The 20,711-nt window shown below is 36.1% G+C and overlaps 1 protein-coding gene across 2 annotated transcripts; it reads right to left on the reverse strand.

Annotated features, from left to right (window-relative positions):
* Nucleotides 1-11,531: 11,531 nt before the first annotated feature.
* LOC120275958 (protein CIA1-like) lies at nucleotides 11,532-17,745 on the reverse strand. Of its 2 annotated transcripts, none has more exons than XM_039282698.1 (10): nucleotides 17,444-17,745; nucleotides 16,288-16,434; nucleotides 15,973-16,191; nucleotides 15,813-15,874; nucleotides 15,096-15,161; nucleotides 14,942-15,016; nucleotides 14,246-14,308; nucleotides 13,039-13,105; nucleotides 11,942-12,025; nucleotides 11,532-11,856 (listed from the first exon to the last, which is right to left on the reverse strand). In XM_039282698.1, the coding sequence occupies exons 1-10, from the start codon at nucleotides 17,633-17,635 to the stop codon at nucleotides 11,782-11,784; spliced, it is 1,050 nt and encodes a 349-aa protein (XP_039138632.1). In that variant the 5' UTR covers nucleotides 17,636-17,745; the 3' UTR covers nucleotides 11,532-11,781. The 2 variants fall into 2 exon arrangements, with proteins under 2 accessions (XP_039138632.1, XP_039138631.1); XM_039282697.1 differs by having other exon boundaries at nucleotides 17,417-17,745.
* Between the last annotated feature and the right edge of the window lie 2,966 nt (nucleotides 17,746-20,711).

Here is a 20,711-nt window from a genome sequence, read left to right on the forward strand (position 1 = left end):
CTAGGAGTTATGCTTTAGTAGTCAGATGTAAATCATAGTGTTTTGTGTGGGAACTTCCATTGTTTAGCTTGGCATGAAATTATAAAGCCTGAGCTAACCATGATGATTTAAGAATCAAAATTGGGTTAGTGTTCTATTTAATTATGCCTTCAGACATTTATTATTATTATTTTTATTTATATTTATTGATTTTTTTGGATGAATGTGGACAAGTCATAGTAGGGTGTGCATAGACGAGGAGTTAATATTTTAACCTATTTGTATTCTCATCATGCATAAGGGAGGTTTGAATGTACTTTTTTGGCAAATACATGAATATCTTTTACAGGGGACTGGTGTCAATAGACCACGAGTCATTGCTCGTATTTATTAGTTTTATGATTATATTCCTCAAATTTTTTAAATAATTGTGGGGTAATTTGCATCTATCCGTATATATATATATATATGATTGATCCTGTAAATTATATCTTCCCGTTAACAGTTTAGTAACTATTTAAAAAGTCCAAAGTCATATCTAGTCCTTAGAAATAAGAAAAACTAAAGTCAGCTGGACATAATCATTCATTTTGGTTTTTTTATTAAAAATATTCGCTTCCAAGTCCTTAACAAGCAACAACATGTGTGTGCGTGTATGTATGTCTAATTGGGCCTTTGTACATTATATACCACTCGATGAACTTTCAAACCTAACAAGGAATAAAATTGAACAATTCATAGCTAATTAACTGATAAAACAAAATTTCTTTCTTTTAATTTAAGCGTAAAAATGTTTAATTAATAATGGCTTGAATCTATATAAAAGTTGGTTGCCAAAATGCTCTATCTGGCATTACTTTTACAATTTAATCCAATATATTTTGGTGCATTTCTTCTTCTGTTATAAGGTTATTACAAAGTCAATAACCCTTAGTTTATTAATATCAAATTTTTTATGTAAGTGTTTATATTCTCACATTGAATGAAAACGCAAATAGATTGAAATTTTGATTAAAATAATAATTCCATATCTTCTGACACGTGATATATTCATGTTTTATTAAAAAAAAAAAACTCAGTAAAAAAATGTTTATGTGCATGTAGCAAGTGGGCATAGTGCAAATGTTACACTTGTGGCACCGCACACAGATATTAATTTCATATTAGTACAACTTCCTAACTAGTGATTTATTTATATTTTATTAAATAAAAAAAATTAAATTAAATTATAAAAAAAAGAGAGAAATGTGCATGTGCTTGTGGCAAGTGGGCATAGTGGCAGATACCACACAACATGTGTCAGTAGTCTCTGTGATGCCATGTCTTTTGAAACAGTCTTTTTGAAACAGTCCTTCAAGCATTCATATACCGCAAAGAATTGAAACCCAATATCCAAATCTCTCGCTCCATTGGAACTCTCATATCCACAGAGAGAATACCTTTTTAATGGTGCAAAGATGTCCACATAATAATAAGCCTTTCCGATTACCTTCCCAATCCACACATCCCTGCTGCTTCTTCTCTTCCACACATCATCACTTTCATATTCCATATGTAATTCCTTGAATTTTGAACATATTATGTACATATATTAATTTTATATTGAAAATAATAGCTCATATAAATTGCACTGAACAAATATCTAAAAGAAAAAAACACTAATTGTATTTGTAAAAAGCCACTCATTTAAGGGTAAAATTGTCATCTTAAGTCACTGTAGTTGTGAAAAAGGCAATCTATAAAAACATATAACAACAACAAAATTAACGCTTGTTGTATTCTTACAAAAAAAAGTATGAGTATATTAATAACAAAAATGAAAAAAAAAGGATAGTGTCACTGTATGTTGAAATTCTTTTAAAAGCTTTTAAACAATGAAATTACTGGATAATTCACAAAATTTATTACTTTCTCATAAATCCCTTGAATTTTTGTTGCCTACACTGATGTCTTTCTTTATCTAAAAAGAATTATTTCTACGTATGAATTAATTCATTTCGTTAGATAATCTTTGTTTTTTGTTTGTCCAAAAAAAAATTATTTCTAAATATGAATTAATTCATTGCGTTAGATAGTTTTTGTTTTTTTTATGAGTATGATGAAAAAAAATACAAAAATTGAGGGTTCAATACAGTGACTTGTCCATAAATAATAATAATAATAATAATAATAATAATAATAATACATACATACATACATACATACATACATACATACATAAATTTCAATAAGAAATAAACAAATTGGATGGTCCGCAAGCTTTAAAAGTTAAAACTATATTGAATTTAACAAAGAGAGGGACCTACATGAAAACTAAGGATGTTTCCTAGATTGTCCAATAATTTAACTATAGAAAAGAATCATTTCCCAGCAGCTTTGTCTGCAGAGGCAAATGAAACAACACACAATGCTTGATCACAATAGCTCCAACAACAACAACAACAACAACCACACAACAAAACCTCCAAAGAAGAACAACTCAAAAGAAGCCATTGATCATCACACTAATGATCATGATAAAACACCACAAGAATCAATCTCCTCTCCTCCTCCTCTTCCTTGTCCTCCTTCTCATGGTGTTGATGATGCAAAGAAGAGGGTTGGAGATGGAGTTGAAGAAGAGGTAGAGGGGAGAGAGAAGCTAAAGAGACATAGGAGGATGACCATGGAAAAAGGCCAACTTGGAATCCCTGAAGTCTGGGGCCATGAGGAGTTGCTCCAGTGTTGGTTCGATTGCTCGGCGTTCCAGAGCTGCTACTCGCCGGCTGATCTCGTCGGTGCACGCGAGGCTTTGGCTCGACAGAGCGTACGGCCTTCTTGCACCTCTGCTGAACTCAAGGTTGAGCTTGAGATTCAGAAAGGCTCATGATGTTTCTTGGTTCTTTGTGTTTCTCTTATTTTTAATTTTTGAGGAGATGTTTATGAAGTAATGGAAAATAGATTTTTTTCTTTTTTTTTAAAAAAATTCTATGGCTGTTGTGACTGAGATTAGTCTCTATTTTTAAAATTTCGAAGAAAAAGGTGCAAGTAAAGCTCATGGTGTTTCTTGGTTCTTTCTATCTCATTTATTTTAATTTTTATATTTTCAAGGTTATGTTTATGAAGCAATGGAAAATTCTGTTGAGGTCCTTACGAGTAAATAGATTTTTTTTTTTTTTGAAGAAAAATTTCTGTGGCTGTTATCATTGAGATTAGTCTCTATTTTTTAAATGCAGTTGAATTTTCTTTATAGGAATGTGTGGGACGTTGTGTGGATCCAGGATTTAAGGAAGACCTAAGAGTATAGAAATCAATCTAATCGAATTCAAATCGGTTTAGATTGACCATTGGTCCAAGTAAATCTTTGCCTTAAGATTTAAGGAAGACCAATTGTGAGAGTATAGAAATCCATCTAATCGAATCCAGATCGGTTTAGATTGACCATTGGTTTTGAGAAGTAGAAACGTTTCTTGGATTGATAACTCATTTGTTTTTATCTTCTAGGGTGAACACAGTGTTGAAGTCTCCACAAATCACCTAAGGAATAGAGATAAGATTTCTTAAAAGGCGAAGTTCATTCCAGAAATCAAATCTAATGGAACGAGAATTTGGGCCATAAACACTAGTGCAAGCCCAGTTAGAGTTGTTTGCACTGTTAGTAAATCCTATAGTGATGGAGAAAATTCCTTTATGAATTAGAGTTCCAAAAACTTGAGAGCTGTCCCAAGCTATAATAATACCTCCGGCTATTCCCAACGTCGACAAGAAATCAAAAGTATCAAAGCGCTTGCCTCCTAATAATCTCCAAGTTGAGTTATGAAGTTCTTAAAGTTTGGATTCTTGAAAATAAACTATGTCTACTTGTGAAATTAAAAAGACATCTTTAACTAAGTGGCGTTTTGAGGGTCTGCCTATACCTCTAACATTCCAGCTTAGAATTTTCATAAAAAAGGAAGTAGATCTAATTATCAGATCTAGGGGAAGATCCTTGAATTTTAGAGGATTTTGAAGCTCTTTCCTCTTCAATAGATAGAATTATTTCTAGGCATTTAGTTTTATGATTAGGAGATCATAGAAATTTTATGACACAAGAATTTCTATAATTAAGAAATTGAGCATTAGACCAAGATGAAAATACAGAATCAATAAGGTTAAGCATACCTTCTCGTGGCTCCTCAGGTATTTTCTTCTTATAAGATCTGGGTTTGTGTGGAACAAACCTTGCTTCTTCATTCTAGCATCCAGAAGGTTTCATGGGCCTATCACTCCTTCTAATTTGCTTCGGAACATTGGGGAGTTGTTCTGGAATATTCCCCATTATTCCTGTTTCCTCTGCTAGCTTCTTTTTCAACTATAGAAGAATCAGGTAGAATATCAAGCATTTGATCATCTCCCAGATCAGAGGAATATAGAACATATTCTGTTTGGTTAAAATTTTCTTCTTCTAGAAAATTATCATCGTCTGTAATTTCATCCTCTAAAAGGTCCTCATCTTCACCCAGGCAAGAAGTTTTTCATTAGAGGGATCATCTAATGGAATGTTCTGGGGTGATGGATCTTGAGAATAAAATTTGTCAGAGTTGATGCTTGGAATTAAGGTCCATCCACCATGAATAAAAATCCATTTATATCCATCTGGAATTGGAATTGTTGGGGGAAAAAGTTTCAAATGAGTTGGTAAGGTCCCCTGCATTGGTGAAGATGTTGAGTTAAATTGTTGGACTTCCTAACTTAAAGAAGAGGAAGCATTGCCTAGAAAAGAGGATCCAGATTCAAGTTTTGGATTACAGGATTTTAAAGGCTCAATAATAGGATATGTAGAGATATTTTGATTTGAAGTAGAAATATTGAGTTTATCTCGAGGCAACAAATCCTCAAAGGATGAAGGTTGAATGAAATCTAGAGGTTTCTTACCTTGAGGCATTAAATCTTCAAGTGATTAAAGATCTGAATCATGCCTATCTTGAGGCATAATCTCCAATATGGAAGAGGTAGTGGAGATAAGTGGGGGTTGTCTATCTCGAGACATTTGATCCTTGCTTTTCAGGGAGATGGGATCAACAATCTAATCTCGAGGACTAGATCTTTCAAATTTATTCCCATCTCGAGGCTTGATCAGAGGGTCAATTAAAGTGGTGTGATATGAAGTGTTGTAGGAATCCTGGGAGGCTTGATCTCGAGGCAGAAGGGACATATGCATGGAGCCAAGATAAACTTCAGAATCACCATCTCGAGCTAGATTTGGGTTAGATCACTCTCCTATCTATCTAGATTTTGGAGATCATTTTCTACGATCTCGACTTTTTAGATTTGAAATTTTCTGGTACACTAATCCCCAAATAGAAAACCTAATTCAGGGTTGGTGGATGGAAATTAATCCTAAAGGATGCGAAGCTTTTATTCTTTCTAAAAAACCAGCACATCTGAAAGCTAAACTTCACATTTGGTCCAAGAATACTTTTAGAGATTCCAAGCATCTTAAAAAAAGCTTACTCATAGAATTAAATTCCCTTGACATCATTGGTGAAAGTAGATCCCTCACAGAGGAAGAGTCCAATCAACTTTCCCAAATCTGATTAAAGTTTTTCTCTATTCTTAATCAGGGTGAAATTTACTAGAGACAGAGATACAGAATCACTTGGCTCAAAGAAGGGGACTCAAATACAAAATTCTTCTATCAAATAGCAAATGAAAGGAGAAACAAAAATCATATTTCTCATATTTGCCATAATGGACAATGGATCGAAGGAAATGAGCAAATCAGTAGAATCTTCAATGATCATTTTCACTCACTTTTTGGCTCTCCTTTATCAAACAGATTTCTACTAGATTGGTAAAACTTATTTGACTATAAAGGAAAGGGTTGATCTCTCCCAGCTTAAGTTACCTTTCTCATTAGATGAGATAAAACAAGCAGTCTTTGACCTAAATGCAGATAAAGCTCCAGATTCGTATGGTTTCCCTATATTCTTTTTTTAGAAACACTGGATCATTCTTTAGGATTCATTAGTTAAAATTTGCGAAGACTTCTATTAAGGTTCAATTAACTACGAGCGTCTAAATTGGATTCATATCACGCTCATAGCAAGAAATAATGCGCTAGGGGAAGTTTCAGACTTTCAACCTATAAGCTTAATAAACTTCACCTGTAAAATCATTTCCAAGATCCTTGCTTCTCATCTGAGTACAGTGATTAGTAATCAGGTGAATGAATCTCAATCAGACTTTATTAAGAGAAGGTGCATTACGGAAAATATTATTGGTGCTTAAGAAGTAATTTTCCAAATAACAAAAACGGAAACTACTTGGCTATGTCTTCAAAGTAAATTTTGCACAAGCCTTTGACTCTTTAGATTGGAATTTCTTACTAGAAGTTCTTGCTACGAGAGGCTTTGGACCTATATGGTTAACTTGGCTTCACACTATACTTAATACTGCAAAGACCCAATTCATCATTAACGGAACAACCCAGGGGTATATTCGTTGTAAAAGAGGTCTGCGACAAAGAGATCCTTTATCTCCTCTTCTATTCGCTCTTGCAGCAGACGTCTTGAGTGCAATGTTTACTCATGCTCTCAAATCTAAAGTTTTAGTGGGTATTCCTTTGGACCAAACTATAAAAATCTATCATCTTCAATATGCAAATGACCTGTTAATATTATCAGCAGGAGGACAAGAAGATCTTTGAATCATCAAATTAATTCTCTATCTTTTTGAAGTGCCTTCTGGTCTCTCTATAAATTACTCAAAAAGTTGTTTGTACTCAACAAATTATGGCTTTCAACCACATTTTACGTCTACCAGTATCCTAAACTGTTCCAGAAATTGTCTTCCTATTACTTACTTAGGGGTTCTCATTAGACGAAGACCAAGACGTTAAGATTGGGCGAAACTCATTGGAATGGTTCGTTCTAGGCTCACATCTTGGAAAGCAACTTACCTATCCCTAGGTGGTCGTTTAACTCTCATTAATTCCGTGCTTTCCACTGTAGCAAAACATTGTTCACCCCGAGCGGGTCAGAATATCACCTGGGCGGGTGGAGGAATCTATAACCCACCTAGGCGGGTAGAAGTTGATCCGGGCGGGTCAAGGCATGTGACAGGCACATGATGGTTATTATAAATAGTGGTTTTGCCCTATTCTTGGGAGACTTTTTCACAACGTTTGAGAGGCAAAGCGGCTAGGGTTTGGAGAGGTAATTGGCGAATTTAGGAGGCGTTCTTCACCAACTTTGATAGATTCTTTTTTCTTCATAGCATTAAGGAAGCCATCGGCAATCTAGCTTTGAGGAGGAATCCTTTAAGACGTTGAGTGACCCATCAAGGCCATCATCGCGAATTCAAGGGGGTTTTATTCCATAGTTTTCATTGATTTACATTGCATTATTTATTTGTAATAAACCCTAGTAGGTATTTGGGCATGTGAACCCTAGGATCTTATTCTTGTATTGATTTACTTTACGTTTTCTAGTAAATCTGAATTTAATTGAATTTCAATCTCGCTATCTTATTGCTTGCTTGCTGTATTGATCTTGTGGTTGATTAGTTTACATGAGTTGTTTGCCTTGGTGAGAGAGAGGTCTTCATTAGGGTTAGAACCTCAAGATTGAAGAGGGTTTAGAGGGTGTGTCTTGAGATAGTGAAGTACCTCCTTTTCCCTCTGATTAGTACGATCTATCTTTGTATTCCCTAGGTTTTATGCAACCATATTTGGTGTGAAGTGTGAGATTAAGAAATTTCTCCGTCAGGACCTTATAGGGGGTTAGGGATCTTTCATTTAAAAGTAGGTTCAGATCTATCCTTAGGAATCGGATGTACTCTTAGGAATCTCTAGAGTCTATTGCAGTCATATATGGTGTGAGATGTTGAGATTAAGCAATTTCTCCATAGGGACCTCGTAGGGGACTAATATCGGTGGCCTGGAGGCAGGGACCGATTGTTCTTGGATCACCTCGACTCGTTTATCTCGGTTTAAAAACACATAGTAAATCTTGCACTTCATGTTAGATCCTAGGGAAGCATTGCCCGGGTACCTCATCTTTATTGATTGAGACTTCCCTCATTTTTACTCTTTCATATTTGCTTGTGACATTCATATGTCTCGTGATTAAGTTCATTTCATCATATTTTTTTTTCCGACTAAATAACTTAGAAGTACTCATTACAAATAATTTCATTCCTTGTGGATTCAATTACCTAACTCATTGGGTACTTTATTACTTTGACACCCATGCACTTGCGGTACATGCACGCAAGAGGTGTGTCAAATCCAATGGGATTATATTGGTTTCCTAGAATAGGATCTCCAAACCCCGTAACATGGGCGGTTGGGGAATTCTCAATCTTCAGGAATTCAATAAAGCTCTTCTTGGGAAATGGTGGTGGAAACTCTCTTGCAATTCTAATAGTGGTTGGGCTAAAATCATCCAAGCCAATTACCTAAATTAAAGTTCAAATGGAATTTTATTTCACACTCCACCTAGAAATAAATCATTCTTCTGAGCATGAGTGAACACCACCTTACTACCCTTTCGCTCCTGCATCTCCAAATCTATCAAAAGTGGCTCTAACACTTCCCTTTGGTTTGACCGATGGCATTCTGAGCAACCACTTAAAGATCTTTGGCCATCTCTATTTAATGATTGTACTTCTCCTTGGATAAATATAAGATAATTTTTCTAGCAACTAAATACCTCAGAGAATAGTTTTAACTTGGCCTCTTTAGATGAGTTATGCCCTCTATTGGAAATAATTCCAGATAGTTCAATATTCAGAATGATCTCCACATCTGGGTACCAGAAAAAAGCATAATGTTCTTAGTAAAATCTTTTTGCAAGTTCCTTATAGACGGTGGAATGCACAGTCCGTTTATCCCCAATTTTGGAAAATTCGTTGCCCTAGCAAAATATCTCTATTTTGCTGGCTAGTAGGGGAGGATAAATTACTCACTCTAACAAATCTTTTCAAGAAAGGGTGTAACCTTCAAAATTCCACAGGCACTTGTGTTCTTTGCCACAAAGCTTCTAATAAACTAGATCATCTTTTTCTAGATTGTGTTTTCTCATAACGAATTTGGGTTTTCTCCATTCAAATTTTAGATTCAAATTCTTATCCACATTCAATTCCTAAGCTTTGGACAACTTGGTTATCATCTCTAATCCCCCAACATCGAAGTCTCTGGGATCACACCTCCTGAGCCATTTTATGGAATATTTGGATTGAAAGAAATACTCGCATTTTTCATTTAACTGCCTTACCTTATTATACTGTAATCTTTAAAACTGCTAAAATGCTTATTTCTTGATTTTCAATAGCTGCTAATAATCAACAACAATATCTCAACAAAGCATCCCAGCGGATTAAGTGCTCACTCAATTTCTTAAGCTCAAGAGTCTCAAACTGATTTTTTATTTCAGAACTTGACTTAGCACAGTAGTAGGACTCTCCAGCTGATGTTTCTCTTTTCAATTTCTTCTTATTGTCTTTTGTTTTTTTGATAAGTGCTTAAGTAGACATATTTCTCTATATATTTTACATGCATCGAGCATCATTTTTACCATAGTTTATGTCTCATAAAGTGTATTTGGTGTTCCTTTGTGCAAATAGGTTATGAATGCCTTGAAGGAAGGAAAGGAAGCAAAGATAGGTTATGAAGGCACATTTTGGGAGATTTTGTGCAACATAAGGATCAAGACACAAAGGTAGTCACACTTTTATGTCCCTACTTGTGTGAAGAATTCAAGAACTTTCCCAATGATGGTTAGACAACGAGAAGCCTCATAAACTCAATTAGCCAAATTGTGAGTGGAAGAGCAATAGGATCATATCTTTGTATTAATTTACTTAGTGTTTTCTATTAAATCTGAGTCTAATTGAGTTTCAATCTTGTTTTCTTATTTCTTGCATGTCATATTAATACTTGTGATTGATTTGTTTGCATGATTTGTTTGTCTTGGTGAGAGAGAGGTCTCCATTAAGGCTAAAACTCCAAGATTGAAGAGGGCTGAGAAGGTGAGTCATGAGATACTGGAGTGCTCCCTTTCCCTTCGGATTAGTGCACTCTATTTTCGTATTCCCTAAGCTTTATGCAACCATATTTGGTATGATGCGTGAGATTGAGAGATTTCTCCACTGGGACCTTGTAGGGGGTTAGGGATCTTTCACCTAGAAGTAGGGTTAGGTCCCGATTAGTGCACTCTATTTTCGTATTCCCTAAGCTTTATGCAACTATATTTGGTATGATGCGTGAGATTGAGAAATTTCTCCGCTGGGACCTTGTAGGGGGTTAGGGATTTTTCACCTAGAAGTAGGGTTAGGTTTATACTTAGGAATGGGTGTACTCTTAGGTATCCCTAGAGTCTATTGCGGTCATATGTGTTGTGAGGCGTGAAGATTGAGCGATTTCTCCACCGAAACCTCATAGGGGACTAGTATCGGTGGCCTGGAGACAGGGACCGATTGTTCTTGGATTACCTCAACTCGTTTATCTCGGTTTAGAAACACAGTAAGTCTTGCACTTAATGTTGGATCCTGAGGGGAACATTGCCCGGGTACCTCATCTTTATTGATTGAGACTTCTCTCATTTCTACTTTTCCTTTGCTTGCTTGCGACATTCGTATTATTGTGATTGAGTTCATTTCATCATAATCTTGATTCTGACTAGATAACTGAGAAGTAATTACTACTAACACTTCCGTTCCCTGTGGATTCGACTACCTAACTCAGTGGGTACTTTATTACTTCGACACCCATGCACTTACGGTACATGCACATAAATTGGTGTCATTTTTATTCTTCATCTCTAATGAGAAGACTTCTCCTATGTTTTTTTGTCGCTTTTATTTTAATAAAGCTATGATTTATCCACATTTTTAAAAAAAAGTGTGGGGCATTGATTATGTAATGATTTTGTTCCTTAGTAAGTGAATGATGCTAGACATCTTGCATAGATCAATGATTTCTTGGAATTATATTTTTATTCTATGCTAGCTTCAAGCTTATGTTTATATAGGTGTTCTTTAAAAAATAAACATCATTAAGTTTAGTTTATTATAATTTATTAATAATTTTTTTCTGCATGAGCATTATTTAAGAAAACAAAAACATCGTGCAGATAAATAATTCAGTTTCAATGTAATATAGTTTGTCTGTTTATCTTTTCTTTTTTTTAAAAAATCAAATCAAATAAAAAAAAATTCATAATTGCCAAAGAGCCTATGATCCAACAACACTAATTTCACTGTGTAAGACTTAATTTACAGAACTCCGATTTCCAAATACGCTTAACACAATGATACCAAAGGGTTTTCAATATAGGAGCAGACTTGCAACCCCAATCATTGCACCATCAAAGTGAAAACACATGGCCAGACAATTAATTTCTAGCTATGCATAAACATTCATTGTATATGCAATTGTCGCATTTGTATAAAATTAAAAAAAAAAAATTTATAATGCCCTGCAAAATATAAGTTAAAAACCGATTACTTGGACATTTAGCAGACTAAGGTGACTAAATTAGAAGGGTTAATCAAAACAAAGAAAAAAGAAAATTGATCAACCAAACAACAAATGCCAATGCGATAACAATTTAATATTAACATAAAAATTTATTGGTGCTTAAGAGAAACAAGGAAAAAAAACCAAAACATGTTTACAAGAGCCCCGGATACAATTGCACAAAATGTTTAAAATAAATTATATATTCTGCGCCATTGAGCTTCTTTTAATTGAGTCTTCAAAGCAAGCTCTAAGTAATGGCTCAACTACAAGACTTCTTGGTACGTTAGAACAAGAACAAAATTATGTAACATGAGTTGGCATCATCCAGATATCTCTGCAAGTTCCCATATTTTTATGGTCCCATCATCACTTGCTGAAGCTAAAATACGAGGATTCTGGGAATTTGGAACACACTTAACATATAACCAAAGGACTAAACTGTTGCAATTGCATAAATTTTGAAGGGAAGGGTTAACTTACCTTTGGATTCCACTGCACTGAATTTATATCCATGGCATGAGCTTTTTCCTTCTTCATCACCAAGCTGTAAAATGGTTCATCCATCTGAAATAACATTGTGAGTCCAAAAAGTCACTAGAAAATATATTGTTCGGTAATCTGCTTTTTCACTGTGAAAACCAAGTAATTACACCCAAAAAAAATTCATAATAACATTTAAAACTAAAAACATCTGAGATATATTCAATGGTGAGAACACGGTATTAAGGATTCCAATAGCAAACTAATTGGAACAAAACCAATTACTTAGTTTTGACTGGATGATGGTAAACCATCACCTTCATCTTTATTTCCCTTCTTTGCTAGTTGAAACTATGTTAAAACAAGTGATTGAGATGCCATGGCAGGTAATGTGAAAAGAGAACTCCAATGGATAGTTGAAGACATTCCGCGTGAGAAAAGGGAGCTCTTTGGCTGAGTCATTATATAGATAGCTCATTCAAGTCTTATCAGGTCTCTCTTCCGAGGCCCTAATTGTCATATCTCTCACCCCCACCTGCATTTTATTTTTCTTATTTCAAGGCATTAGAGCACTGAGTTCACTGGCTCTCGACTATAGGCATGTTAATTCAATAGGTTAGCAGTATATTTCTCACATGGCCTACAAAGTAAGTTTATGATGGCTGCGTTCTACTAGCAAAATATTTAAAATGACATAAAAACATGCCACTCAAACATTAAAGGAAGAATTAAAGCTATTTTTGGTCCTCATACTTTACCACATTTATCATTTCTATTTTCACGCTTAAAAATGATCTTTACAGTCTTTGCATGTGCAATGCAAATTTTTTGCATTTTCATCTTCGCTGCTCATCAGTGATGTACAGCCCCAAACATTTTCCATTTTCATCCTTGTTTCTGACATGTTAACATATGAGCAACAGTGATGCATTTGCAATGTACAAGAACCATCTTAAACATCTTTAAGTACATGGAAGGAAATATAACATTTTGGGTGAAATATAGGGGCCAAAAAGGACTTTGATCCTTAAAGAAACACACATACATGAACATGAACATAGATGAATATGTAGAGAGAGAGATATGCAACACCCTACCTTTTCTTTGCTCTCAACAAACAGGCATATAGCGTCATCAGCTGCTCCACTTGCAATCACACCCTCCCTGCCAATAAGAAAAAGAATACCTATTTTATCCATAAATATTTGCAAGAAATTTGACCTGAGTTTGTGCTAATTTGTTATGAAGAAAAAGCAACGCAAATAAGTAAATGTACTCTTAGATGTATAGAGCATCTTAAGCTGTTCTAATGCAGAGGAAATATTACATATCATATATTTTATAGCATACAGGTGAATATTTTCAAGAGTTTTGTCCAGCAAAAGCCCAAAATTACACAATAATTAATGGATCAAGGATGGTGCATTCATGAACACATCCAAATAAAAAATAGTAAAACAAAGGAACAGTCTCTAGAGTCCTAAGAAGATGCTTGGTTGTAGGATTGGAGTGTCTGGTTAGAAGAACCTTTTTCAAATATTGGTTGAAGGAAAACAATTAACTAAAGTTTGACTCAATTAATACGAATAAAAATTAATCATTTTAAGATTACAAAAATTTACTTTTCTAAAAAATAGTAAATGTTTATTGATATTAATTCAAAGAAATCAATTATTAAATATAATTATATTAAAAAAATTGATGTATAGTGCCTATCCCGCCTTGTTTGTCAAAGGAAAATACTTGTTATCCCCCAAACTACAAGTCGTGAATAAAGGAGAAACTATTCAGATATGCACACATCATTACCTTAGATTATATTGACAAATTCAAAATCCACTCATTCTATCATTGTGGCATAATGACAGCCAGCTGGGTATCCCACTTTTGAGGATTATGGGCATATCACTTCCAAGGCAAGAGAAACTCCGTATTCAAAGAAAAGGAATCTCTCCTAGTATCATGAAAGAATAGTTTCCACGAAATAAAGTGAACATTTGGCCAGCTGAGCTTGGCTACAGTTGAAACAGTCCATCCATTTTAAAAAACATCAACCCACATGTAAATCTCATTGAACAGTTTGTACTTGCATATCTCAGCATATTAAAGGATTAGCCCAAATGTTGGCATACCACAAACATAAAATATTGATCATTGTAGGCTGTGTTTCAGGAGGTCAGGTAAAGCTTTTGCTTGAAAATGTACACAAATGAGTTATGTGGCAGGGACCAGGTCTTGGAAAATGAAAATTATTGAACTCAAACAATTTAAAAAATAAGCACAGTGCGAAGTAAGAGTCAATACCTTGACCAATTAACAGAAAATATGGTGCGATCATGAAAGCCAGAGAGAGTATAGACATGTCTCCTGAAACAGTTAGAATAACCCATTAAGTTTATTGGCATGAAAAAAAATTTAGGAACAAGTATAAAAGAAATAAACATAAAAACAATCTTGAACTACTGAGGGATATTAAAAATCTACATATCTGTCAGCAACAACTCATCATATATCTTGTTACATCACAAGTGAAAAAAAAAAGGTAAACCAGTTAAGGATAAAACAGAGATTAAAAAATCAACAGTGGATGACTATTAGCATATAATATATATTCATCAAACTCAAAATAACAATATATAAGCCTGTATAGGCTTTTGTTATATACATGGTTAAAATAAGAACATTCAAAATTACAAGTTGTAAAAGTGTGCGTGCACGCATGCGTGAGCGTGTTGCCATGGGAAATTTGACACATTTCTAGCATGCAGTTAGGCAGTGTTCTACAGACGTAAACAAATATAATGAATAAATGAAGTGCCCGATCATTATAGTAAACCTTTCTAGATCAGCACAAACATATAGTTGACAATGATGAAAGGAGGCAGATGGCTTGCGCTTTAATAATAGCGGTGGGTCAAATTAACTAGCATAACTCTCAAAAACTATTAAACATGAAGCCACATGAACCAAAACAAGAATTACATAATATTATTGACTCACCATGACCTAGGGGCATCATCACTTGATTCTGATGGAGTGCCACTAGTATCCCATATCTTCAACGTAAGATCATCACTGCAATATTTCATCATACAGACACTATTCCTGGAGCAAATGACAAATAAGCTAAAGAAGGAAAAACTGAGACAAGTACCTGCAAGTGACCATTTTATCCCCACTTTCATTGAAAGATAATGCCCAAACCGTCGATGAATGACCACTGATAAAGACAAGATTTGCATAAACCCATAAATGTAAAGGACAGCTGTGAGTAAGCATCAAGAAAACAACAAGGATGCTAGTGATGCCACAGGGTATATCTAGCAGTGTGTATACGAGAAGGGCAAAAATGTGCATATTATTCATGTAAAAATTGCCTTCTAGTAACAATGGTAATATTAAAATTAAAACATGTGGATGACTACCTTTCATGTGCATATCATTCATGTATACATTGTCTTCTAATAACTATGGTAATATTAGAATGAAAACAAGTGGATGACTACCTTTCATATCCCTCAAGCATAAAGACATTAATCTATGACTATTCAGTTGTCTATGGCTGGTATGAGACACTTTGTGAATTCCTAGTTTCAGAAGGTCATGGCATTACCAGGATCGAAATTGAGAAACATAACTAATCAACAAACAGATAAGGCCCTGACTCAAAAGTTTTGGAAGTTGGAACCAAAATCCCAACATCACAAAGTCATGATTCCAATAAGGCAACTTCATTATTCTCAATTTCCAGAAATTATGACCGTCAATTCAATGCTTCCTGCTGCAATAAAGCATAACCATTTGAGTAAAGCAGGCATCCATTTAGCTACAGTAAAAACATATTGATTCAAATAACAAAGAGAAGAGCCACCTGCAAGCTTCATCTATTGTTTGCACACAATGCCAATCATCATCACCATCCTCCGCCCACACCTGGCATAATATCAAATTGCCTACATTCCTTTCCCATAATAAGCTAATAATTCACCCACATTCTATTTTGATAAGGCAATTATCACTAGATATGCTACCTTAATAGTGTTGTCATAACTGACAGAAACCAGCACATCAATAAGCGGATGCCACTGCACCATTTTGACATCCTGTGTGTGACCTTGTAATACTGAAACACACTCAAACTCCTTCCCTGACTGCATTTCCCAAATCCAAACAGATTTATCTCTACTGCAAGTGGCAACCAAGGATCCAGAGGCATTCCATGAAACACTCTTGACTTCATTTTCATGACCCTGTTGCCAAGAATTAGTGTAAAGAACATATGGCAGGTTAGGCATTAAAGATAGAGTTGCAATTTGCATTCAAGCAACTATAGCATTCAGTAATACCTCAAGCGTAGAGATACATTCAAAATCAGAGCCAATCTGTTCCCATATCGCAGTTGTGGCATCAAAACTTGTTGTTGCCAATAATTTACCACAAGGTGACCAAGCACATGAACGAACAGTCCGCATATGTGCATCTTCAAGGACAGCCTAAAGAAGAAAGGACATCAAAGTTCAATTACTGCAAAATAAGGACTAGAGGAAGATAAACAACATAGAACAAAACATTTTCTATTACATCATAGGAACTGAAATATATCTCGATCACATGCTACATCTGATCTTGGTTTTTGTTAATTATCCTTTTAGGAGGATTACATGTTCCAGCTATGTGTTACGATTGCATCATCCATCAAGTAACAATGAGCAAAAGGAGCCTCTACTCTCCCTTATACCACAGATCCCGTATAAATTCACAGAAAGAGCTAAGAAGAACTTTTGCTCTTATGAAAGGCAATGGTATTCCAAATAGCAACGGATATAGTTACATCCATGTGAAACTCAAAAAACAATGGATTGAGGAATGAATTAAAGAATTTATAGGCTGTCAAACTTACTTTCTACATCACTGTCTTAAGATGGAAAAAAATATATCTATTTTGCCCAGACATTCTGAAAGTTATTAACAACGCATGTAACCAACGCTAGTTAATGGAAATAAGCCAATGGTAAAAGCTCAATCAATTCAGCTTCAGTACACTCATTAAAATCAGGAACTATAAATTCAAAATTAAGATTTTCATGAAAAATTCAAGAAAACAACGCTAAGATAAATATTAAGTAAAAAGTTCACGGGTTGTTGTGCATCAATTCTAGACGACCGACTACGCTCACCCTACTGATTCAGATCACTTCAAATACTTATTTTTCACAGATTTCAATAAACAAACCAAACTTTTAATGTTAAATTCAAGGAAAACATATATTGAGTTGCAGATCAATCAGTGGCTTCTCTTAGCACCAGATATTATAATCGTGTGACTCAAATCACTACAAGTACTCATTTTTCATAGATTTCAACACACAAACAAAAAGATTGAATCATTTAAGCATCCAAATGGAGCATTTAAAAGTTCAAGAAGAGAAGTTAAAATAATAAAAAAAAAAAATCAGGGAAACAAGGGAGGGTTACGCCGATTAGCAAGGGTTCAGATCGGACCATGCAATCGAAGGAGCCGGAAGGTCCCTGCTTCCAGATCCTGGCGGTCTTATCGCCGCTACAAGAAGCGAGCATCGCCGGCACTCCGGCGGCGCCCGACGCCGGGTTCCACGCTAAGCTCCACACGCGGTCGTTGTGCCCCTCGAGGCTCTGCATCTCCCTGAGATCCAGCTCCCCCTTCGGGAACTCCATCGCCGGCGCAAGGATCGATCGGAATTCGTTTTCGATCTCTAGAGGAGAAATCCCGACGACTGCGGTGTAGGGCAAGTGCGTGTGGATAGCACACTTTGATTGTCTTGTTTGAAAATTTGGGTTGACTTAAAAGGTGAGAAAAATTATAACTGAAATATTACTTTTTAATTAAGTGGAACTTGCAAAAAAAAAAAAAACCTTAACTTTCCAATATTTCTAAAAACACCCCTTTTTAAAGTCAATGATTTTCAAACTCCCAAAAATTGTAACCGGCTGTAATATGGTTACTTTTAAATTTTATGGACGAAATTACCCCTTGTATGGGAAGTTGTGGCAATGCAATCATGTGTCCGGTTTGAGAGGGAGTGGGGGGTTATTGTTTTAGGTAATCCCTAGGGACAACCATTAGTGCCGCCGATTTTACTTTTTTTTCTCTATTTGCCTTTTCAGCTTTTCCATTCCCAAAGTTGTCTCTGCCTGGGCATCCTTGTCTCAAAGAAGAACTTAGCTTTCCGCCATTGTTCAGAGAAGAAATCCTGCTCAAGTATTCGGCATTTCATTAGCTCCCAGTCTAAGGTATTGAGCCGAGGTGTGCTTATTGTTTATTTTAAACGATTCTATTAGAAAAAGAGGATTTTCAGTTTTGTTTTGTGGTTATGTTTTTATTGGATGATATTGAAGTCTGCACGGAGATTCATCGGCTAGGGTTTTGTTTTGGTTTTTCATTTTCATCTGTGTACATGATCGAAAGAGATTTTTTGATTGTTATGCTGTGTAATGTTTACAATGTAGGTTTTCCTTTTACGTTGATATGGTTACAGTTTTAAAAATGAGGGTTCGGTTTAAGTAATGGGATTGTATTTAAACGTTTGATGTCAGTGTTTAAACTGTGAGGTTTATGTTTAAATTGTGATGTTTCCGTTTAAATATTTATGTCTTCATTTAAATATTTAGTTTACCGTTTAAAAACATATACAATCCGTTTAAATTTATCTGAATACTGTTTAATATATGGTTATTGTCGCAAGCTTGTGATTATGACAGTCAACCTAGTTAATGGGCGATGCTACTTGACACCGGTAGTGGAGACAATTGCTGAGTTGAAAGTTCACATGAGTGGACAACATTGGGAGATAATCAGGAGGATACCGTTTGCAGCATTCACCGAGATTGAAGCTGTGTTCCAAGAGAGGGCCCTCCTTGATTTTTTGCTGCAGAGATATGATGGCCGCACCAACAAATTCAGGATCGGATAAAGCTTGGTAAGTTTCAGGCAACAAGATGTGGCTCTCATTCTTGGACTACGTTGCGATGAAGACGCAGTCGTATTTCAGAAGAAGAAGAAAGCACGTTCCACTTCTGAAGATAGATATTTTTCCAAAACCTACGAGAGACACAAAGACTCCATCAAGAGAACACTTGAGCAGCTTGTTCAGTAGAGGGGAGAAGAAGAAAAATTTTGTCAAACTCCTAATGGTATACCTCATGGGTACAATCCTCTTTCCAAACATGTCCTGCTTGATTCCGAACTGGATAGTTGACTATGTCGATGACCTCCCTGCCATAGGACGCTATGCACGTGCGCAAGCGACACACAAGTGGCTGATGAAGGACGTCCCACAAGCGGGCGCTCGAGTGCAAGCGAGATGCGCCGGGAAGAAGACGAACACGGGGTACGTCAAAGGTTGCTCAGTCGCATTGAATATTTAGTTTTACGAGCTAACCGGCACCGGAAAGAAGGTGCGATTTGGCAAGACCCCGAAGATGCTGTACTACGGTGAAAACAGTTACAGGAAGTAAGCGACGATTGAAGCCATATTGTCATCACTCGAAGGAAAAGAGATAATAAATCATGAGTCTCTGTTTAAATAGTAAAAGTTTCTGTTAAAAATATGATTTAGTGTTTAAACATATGAACATAGTGTTTAACTTCTTGACTTAGTGTTTAAATTATGTTTTTCTCTATTTAAATATTTTGGATACAATTTAAAAACCTGTGTAAACTGTTTAAATTGTCGGATTAGATGTTTAAAAATATTTGTTATCATTTAAAAACTAGTTATCAATGTTTAAAATGCGGTTTATACTGACATTGTGTTGTTTAATTATGTTAGTTTCCTGAGCTGGTCGCGGCGAATGCGGATGAAGAAATCTTCATTCGGGCCATCCGCCGGGGGGATGCTATTGCTCCCGAACCATGGCTCGAAGGAAGGATGAGAGGCTATCCTCTTCGAGGCGCCCTCGACGTCGTTCACCTATACGAGTTCCTAGGCGCCGGAGTAGCCCCGCCCTACCCCGCCCGGTCAGAACACCCCCTCCCCCTATGGCAACATCTCCTCCTACCGAAGTGTTAGTAACACCCCCAATCGCAACGGCCCCCCCGACGGCAACGACCCCCTTTGGCGATGATGTCACCGCACGTCTGCTGCAGCCATACCACGTACTGATGACGGAGTTCCCTCGGCTTGTTGCTCGGGTGGAGGCATTGGAGGGACGAGTACAATCGAATGCGTCATCCCTACAAACAAATGAAGCACCTATCACGGATGCCACCCAGAAAAGCCCGAATGCCGAGAACGTGAGTGCGATGTTGTCGGATTTTGATGACGACGACATCATTAGGATGGTCGTTCGAAAAGGGCAACGTTTGAAAAGACTCATAAAAAGAAGAAAAATAATAATGTCTTTTCCTCCACCGACCGATGATGAAGCAGCACCACCACCACTAGTGGTTGATCGGCCGATTACAACGGCAGCGTCTAAGGAAATTATTCCGGAAGAAGCTGCAGCTGTAGTCGATACGATGGCCAAAGAGATCCCCATCTCGGTAGAACCTGCGGACGACAATAACAAGCAAAGATTGTGTCTCCGGTAGATATTGTCATCATCCCAGCGGTTGAGAAAATCGTTGACAGCACTGTCAACGAAATCATTGCTTCAGTCGAAATCTTTGCCACATTGAAGGGAGAAACTCTCCCACAACCGTCAACAACAGCACCTGGCAATGAAAAAACAATGACAGGTGTTGTGGCTGCAGTTGAAAGTATGATCCTCGCCAACCAACAATTCAGGGAAG

The sequence above is a fragment of the Dioscorea cayenensis genome, chromosome 14 (genome assembly GCF_009730915.1).
Source record: "Dioscorea cayenensis subsp. rotundata cultivar TDr96_F1 chromosome 14, TDr96_F1_v2_PseudoChromosome.rev07_lg8_w22 25.fasta, whole genome shotgun sequence".
Classification (NCBI taxonomy): Eukaryota; Viridiplantae; Streptophyta; class Magnoliopsida; order Dioscoreales; family Dioscoreaceae; genus Dioscorea; species Dioscorea cayenensis.